Source organism: Tachysurus fulvidraco, chromosome 5 (genome assembly GCF_022655615.1).
Source record: "Tachysurus fulvidraco isolate hzauxx_2018 chromosome 5, HZAU_PFXX_2.0, whole genome shotgun sequence".
Taxonomy (NCBI): Eukaryota; Metazoa; Chordata; class Actinopteri; order Siluriformes; family Bagridae; genus Tachysurus; species Tachysurus fulvidraco.
This window is the reverse complement of record NC_062522.1, coordinates 2,663,835-2,671,334: the sequence shown is the minus strand read 5'-3', so window position 1 is coordinate 2,671,334 and position 7,500 is coordinate 2,663,835. Positions and strand designations below refer to the sequence as shown.

Below are 7,500 nucleotides of genomic sequence, written 5' to 3'. Positions count from 1 at the left end.
CTCAAGCTGACGTGAACTTGGGTTCTGCAGCAGGACAACGATCCAAAACACACAGCAAGTCCACCTCTGTATGTGAAGGAGAAACAAAATGAAGACTTTGGAGTGACCGAGTCAAAGTCCTGACCTGAATCCTATTGAGATGCTGTGGCAGGACCTTAAAAAGGGGGTTCATGCTCGAAAACCCTCCAATGTGGCTGAATTACAACAATTCTGTAAAGGCGAGTGACCAAAATCCCCCCCCCCCCCCAGCCTCAGCTGTAATAGACTCACTGTAAGTTATCACTAACACTTTACTGCAGTTCTTGCTGCTAAGGGTGTAACAACCAGTTATTAGGTTTAGGGGCAAATACTTTTTCACACAGGACCATGTAGGTTTGGATTTTGTTTCCCTTAATTAATAATAAAAACCTTCATGTAAAAACTCCATGTTGTGTTTAATTGTGTTATCTTTGTCTAATATTTATATTTGTTTGATCTAAAACATTAAAGTGTGACAAACGCAAAAAAAAAAAAAAAAATCAGGAAGGGTGCCAAGACTTTTTCACACCCGTGTAGTTCTTCATGAAACACTTCACCTAGCACTTTCTCCCCTGTTTGTTGTGTGTGTTTATTTAAAAGGAAAAACAGTGTTTTAGTCTCATGGTATCTTTAGTCTGTATTGTCTGGATAAGAAAATGTCCCCTGCTGTAAATGGTGTTGTTTATATATTAATATAATAAAGTTCTCACAAGGGGGGACACGGCGGCTTAGTGGTTAGCACGTTCGCCTGCCTCGATGCCCGATGACGCCTGAGATAGGCACAGGCTCCCCGTGACCCAAGAAGTTCGGATAAGCGGTAGAACATGAATGAAAGAGTGAGAGTTCTCACAAGGTTCTCATTTCCTCTCACCTTCTGATACCTGCAGGTTTTTTACCAGCTTCCTTTCATTCATATTTGATGTCTATATTTGAGCTCCATCGGTGAAAAACACTTTGTCATTCATTCATCTTCTATCGCTTATCCGAACTTCTCGGGTCACGGGGAGCCTGTGCCTATCTCAGGCGTCATCGGGCATCGAGGCAGGATACACCCTGGACGGAGTGCCAACCCATCACAGGGCACACACACACTCTCATTCACTCACACACTCACACACTACGGACAATTTTCCAGAGATGCCAATCAACCTACCATGCATGTCTTTGGACCGGGGGAGGAAACCGGAGTACCCGGAGGAAACCCCCGAGGCACGGGGAGAACATGCAAACTCCACACACACAAGGCGGAGGTGGGAGTCGAACCCCCGACCCTGGAGGTGTGAGACGAACGTGATAACCACTAAGACACCGTGACACACACACCCCCAGTGAAAAACACAATTTCTATAAATAAACACATTAAAATTTGGGGGCGGAGCTACGTTTAAATATCTGAATCTCATGAGAGATGAAATCTGGGTGATTTATTTCTTATAGAAATAAACAAGTAAGAAGAAACAGAAATATTCCTTCTGTAATCAGATTACAATAAGAAGAAAAAGCTTTTTAAACGCACAGCCACGCTTTGCTGTGTTTTATAAATACACCGGATTAGAGACCAGTAATCTGTTAGTTGTGTCTATGGAAGTCTGTTGGATGAGCACAAAAACACACAAGATGAAAGTCAATGTAACCTCTGACCTGCTGGCGCCGTTATCCATTAGGTCCAGCTCATCGTTGGAGGCCCGGGCGGAGAGCCGGCGATGAGACGGGTACGAGCGCTCGGTGCAGATCTTCGCCATAGCTCTTCTATTTACTCTAGATCCTGGTAGAACATTCAGCTAGGACACAAACACACAGCATGGATTACTTGTCTTATCATCACTGTACACTTCCCTGTTACTATAGAAACAATTATGACACAAGTATTGACACAGGTGCATTAATATAAACCTGCCCTTACTGTCAGAGGTACATCACACCTTCTGACCAATCAGAACAGAGAACTGTACATGTGACTGCAGCAGATAAAAAGACATACAACAACCTGATCCCAGCGTCTGCCATCAGAGCTCAGGCCTAAAAATACACTGACTGGAAGATCAGACGTCTGAGCCTCATACAGATCACACCACACTTCTACAGAGGCAGCTACAACACCTGCACGTCTCATTACTACACCTGCACGTCTCACAACACCTGCACGTCTCACTACTACACCTGCACGTCTCACTACAACACCTGCACGTCTCACTACAACACCTGCACGTCTCATTACTACACCTGCACGTTTCATTACTACACCTGCACGTCTCACTACTACACCTGCACGTCTCACTACTACACCTGCACGTCTCACTACAACACCTGCACGTCTCACTACAACACCTGCACGTCTCACTACTACACCTGCACGTCTCACTACAACACCTGCACGTCTCACTACTACACCTGCACGTCTCACTACTACACCTGCACGTCTCACTACAACACCTGCACGTCTCACTACAACACCTGCACGTCTCACTACAACACCTGCACGTCTCACTACTACACGTCTCAGTGTTATGTCTACATGTCTCACTATAACGTCTACACGTCTCAGTGTTATGTCTTCACGTCTCACTATAACATCTACACATCTCAGTGTTATGTCTTCACGTCTCACTATAACGTCTACATGTCTCAGTGTTATGACTACACGTCTCACTATAACGTCTACACGTCTCAGTGTTATGTCTACATGTCTCACTATAACGTCTACACGTCTCAGTGTTATGTCTATGTGTCTCACTATAACGTCTACACGTCTCAGTGTTATGTCTTCACGTCTCACTATAACGTCTACACGTCTCAGTGTTATGTCTACACGTCTCACTATAACGTCTACACGTCTCAGTGTTATGTCTTCACGTCTCACTATAACGTCTACACGTCTCAGTGTTATGTCTTCACGTCTCAGTGTTATGTCTTCACATCTCACTATAACGTCTACACGTCTGTGTTATGTCTATGTGTCTCACTATAACATCTACACGTCTCAGTGTTATGTCTTCACATCTCACTATAACGTCTACACGTCTGTGTTATGTCTATGTGTCTCACTATAACATCTACACGTCTCAGTGTTATGTCTTCACGTCTCACTATAACGTCTACACGTCTCAGTGTTATGTCTTCACGTCTCACTATGATGCACTTATTTTAATTTCATGGCCACTTTTTTAAAAGATCTGCCTTCACTAAAGGGATCAGGGAATAGTTACAAATGTGCAACCGACAATAAAGCAACAAATCTACTGATATCCGGCCGTCCAGGACGTAATCTGATCTCGTCTCACACACAGAATCAGGAAATATCAGAGCCTGGAATAATCAACTCATCAACAACTAACATAAAGATAAGAGATAAACATAAACACGGTGTAGAATCCAACCAAAATTTCAATTGTAAATTGTGAATAAACGCAATTTCAGAAATTATTTCCTTCTAAAATAAAAGATCGCATTAATTAATTGATGTCTTATTGCTGAAATCGGGCTCCGGTGAAAGCGATAAACAGACAACGACTTTTCTCATTCTTCAGCCTGTATCCTCGGGGTAAAAGGGGTAAATCTTATAAAACAATTTGCCCCATGTAATTGTCCTTCTGCAGGTTCAGTACATAAAACTGTCATGTTCTAATACAACGCAGATTCCAGCACATAGACATCAGCTAGTTCATTTAAACACCACCATGTGCTTTATCACTGTGCTGATACATGATCATGAAGGAATCGATAAAGAAACGAATGGTGAAGCCCGGGTCACGAGTCGAACAATGAGAGGAATAAATAAGTCTTTTACTCCCAAGAGTCCACTTAATTACAGCACAGAGTCAGTAGAGTAGAATTTTAGTACAAAATGAAGTTGTTGTTTTTTTTTTTGCTGCAGTTTATTAAGTGAATTAGAGAATCGACTCTTTTTAGTGTACCGAATTTAACGATACCGCTATGAATTAGCGAGTAAGTTAGAGAGTCGAATCATTATAGAAGATTCGAATCATTACATGATTCAACTAAGTACTAATCGGTAGAGTCGAGCAAATTAAAGCGCGGAATCGTTTGTCAATTATTTTTAATAAACTATGAACTAGTTAATAATTAGAGTCGATTCATTTTAGTGTATCAAAATGATCGTTTAACCAACAATATGTAAACACACACACACACACACACACAAATACACACACACAAATACAAATACACGCACACACAAATACACACACACAAATGCACACATCAATACACACACACACACACACACGAATGCACACATTAATACACACACACACACACAAATGCACACATTAATACACACACACACACACACACACACAAATGCACACATTAATACACACACACAAATGCACACATTAATGCGCACACACACACACACACACACACACATTAATACGCGCGCGCACACACACACACACACACAAATGCACACATTAATGCGCGCGCGCACACACACACACAGACACACACACACACATTAATACACATACGTGCGCGCGCGCGCACATACACATTAATACACACGCGCACACACACACACACACACACACACACTCTAATACGCGCGCACACACACACACACACACACACACACACACACACACACACACACACATTAATACTATACACATACTTTAAAACACAAGTTTCCTACTGAGCAGTAAAGTTTCCTCAGGAACACATTAGTTATCCGTTAGCAGAGCTGCTGCTCCCTCATCTCCTGCCCACGGCTCCTGTCACAGGGGCATCAACACATCACAGGTCTCCGTAAATAAACTCCACTCTGAGGTTCAGCCATAATCCGCTTTTGTCTCTCTTACATATAAGTCATAGCTACAATCCGACATTAAGTTCATCTGTGAGACTCTGACTGACAGACTGACAGCCTAATGGGGCGGGACCTTGTCTTTTATAGAGAGGGCGTGGTCAAGTCAGCTATCTCATTAATATTCATGAAGAAGGCACTTATAACTGGTGCTTTTTAGTTTTAATTGAAGGTTTTATTGATAATATATATTTTATTATATGAATTTTTTAATGAAGGTGTAGATTTAAAACAACCAGCGCAAAGTGATAGATTATTAGTTATGAGTTATTTAATTAACAGTTTTTATGTTTATAACACATTAGATTAGTATAGATGTAGCATGATGGGGGTATTTAATAGTGACAAAAAGAACATTACTTTAAAAAAAAAAAACATGGGAGGTTTGTCTTAGATTGTTATTTTAGGGCACATTAATCCATCCTGATGTAGTATCTTAAATAAAATATTGTAATTGTAATTAATCTCACAAAGCAATAACACGATAAACATGTACATTAAACATGATAAACAAACCGAACAAACGAACAACTTGTAAAAGAACAAACTCTCTTTTTAATGTATAATCAAAAACATATGCATGTTATATAATACAGTGGAAACACAATGTCATAATAATAATAATAATAATAATAATAATAATAATAATAATAATAATAATAATAATAATGTTAGAAAGTATAAATATACAATAAATGTGTCTTAAAATTTCATAATAAACTAATATAATATTTTGCCAGTAAAAAAAAGACAAAGTTACCTATTAAAGCTAGTAATAAGATAATTAATTGTGTAATAGTGTTTTTTTTTTATATATTTCTCCTCCTTTACCCCCAACCTTTAGTGCTTGTTGTTATGCACCAGATTAGCTACACCACTACACCACAGCTAGAGGGAGAGTTTTCTGAGAGAGCGTTTCTGGTGAAGCAGCACTTTTGTAGTGATTAGAGCTTTTAGTGGAATAAACATGTCGTGGTTGGTGGTATGACCTGCCTGGAATCAGTATTACTCTCCACCTCCACCCACAGAGAGTCCAGAGAAATCCTTTTGAAGCAATCTGCGGAGCTGTATCGCTAATCTGGGATTAGCTTCGAGCACCTCTAATGCTCCTTCATGGACTTACATTACACATGTACACCTGCTGCATCAAGCTGGAGTCACCATCAAAGGGGAACAGTGAAGGGGCTTCTGCATTCTGATTGGTCAGAATGGAGAAGAAGTTTTGACAGTAGAGCACATTTATATTAATGAGCTCATTAGTCATATGTTATCGTTGCTATAGTAACGAGTTTCCCATATACAGTGACTTGTATGGAAGGAGTCTCCAGTTTCAGTGCTTTGTAACTTTTCCCACATGGTGTAACAGCCTGTAGCTCTGCTTCATCACTGATTAATTGACTACAACAGCACAACACGGCGGTTTATCTGATAACTCTGAAACATTCGGATCTTTCCGTGATCTTCTGTCCCTCTGTCTGTCCCTGTGTTACACAGATTCCTCCTTTAATTCTCTTTAACCTCAGCCATCTGTCAGTGTAGGAACACCAGGTCCCGTGTCCTCGTTATGTAATAACCTGAAAGCTTCTAAACGAATGAATTCATTTCTTCTGAAGAAACTACAATATGAATTTCTTCCGAACGAGATTGTGATACGTTAAGAGCAGAAATTATGACTTCAGGATGTATTTAAAAGCAAAGACACAGGATCCCATTTAATTTCATCGCGTATGAAGCTGGCCTTACATTCCAATGAACAATTTTACTTTTTGCTGGAATTTGTGATAAAAAAAATGTGGCGATGAAGACTGATGTAAAATTATAAGAGAACTCAACACTGCCCACCACCCTGAGGACACCACCCTGAGGACACCACCCTGAGGACACCACCCTGAGGACACCACCCTGAGGACACCACCCTGAGGACACCACCCTGAGGACACCACCCTGAGGTGAAGCATGGTGGTGGGAGCATCACTTTGCTCTTTAACTTTCTCTTTGTTTTCTCTCTCTCTGACTTTCTCTGTCTGATTCTAGAACTTTGTGTTCAGATATGTTCTCTGACAGACTCCTGGTTCTTCCAGGAACAAGTGTATTTACAAACGGATCGTCTCACACTTTAATTCCACGCCGATCGACTTTTTTCTACTTACTAGTTCGACTTCTGAGGGCAACTTTTACCCCAACAGATAAAGGGGGGGCATGGTGGCTTAGTGGTTAGCACGTTCACTTCACACCTCCGGGGTCGGGGTTCGATTCCTGCCTCCACCTTGTGTGTGTGGAGTTTGCATGTTCTCCCCGTGCCTCGGGGGTTTCCTCCGGGTACTCCGGTTTCCTCCCCCGGTCCAAAGACATGCATGGTAGGTTGATTGGCATCTCTGGAAAATTGTCCGTAGTGTGTGAGTGTGTGTGTGAATGAGAGTGTGTGTGTGTGCCCTGTGATGGGTTGGCACTCCGTCCAGGGTGTATCCTGCCTCGATGCCCGATGACGCCTGAGATAGGCACAGGCTCCCCGTGACCCGAGAAGTTCAGATAAGCGGTAGAAAATGAATGAATGAATGAATGAATGAAAAGGACAGAATAATTACTAATCACCTAAGTACTTCATATTTAGAGCTTTTTTTTAAGAAATTACAAACTACACTGACTCTTTTCTCCAG

The 7,500-nt window shown here is 41.3% G+C and overlaps 1 protein-coding gene across 3 annotated transcripts in view; it reads right to left on the bottom strand.

Moving 5' to 3' along the window:
• Window positions 1-4,974, bottom strand: part of cnga3a (cyclic nucleotide gated channel subunit alpha 3a) — a 13,605-nt gene extending 8,631 nt beyond the window's left edge. Inside the window, exons 1-2 of one of the 3 annotated variants that reach the window (XM_027174107.2) lie at window positions 4,673-4,974; window positions 1,660-1,799 (exon numbers count right to left, since the gene is read on the bottom strand). In XM_027174107.2, coding sequence (XP_027029908.2) covers window positions 1,660-1,760 — 101 coding nt within the window. In that variant the 5' untranslated portion in view covers window positions 1,761-1,799; window positions 4,673-4,974. Of the gene's footprint in view, window positions 1-1,659; window positions 1,800-4,651 lie in introns of all 3 variants that reach the window. The other 2 variants (XM_027174106.2, XM_047813536.1) reach the window with 2 other exon arrangements.
• Window positions 4,975-7,500: the final 2,526 nt, after the last annotated feature.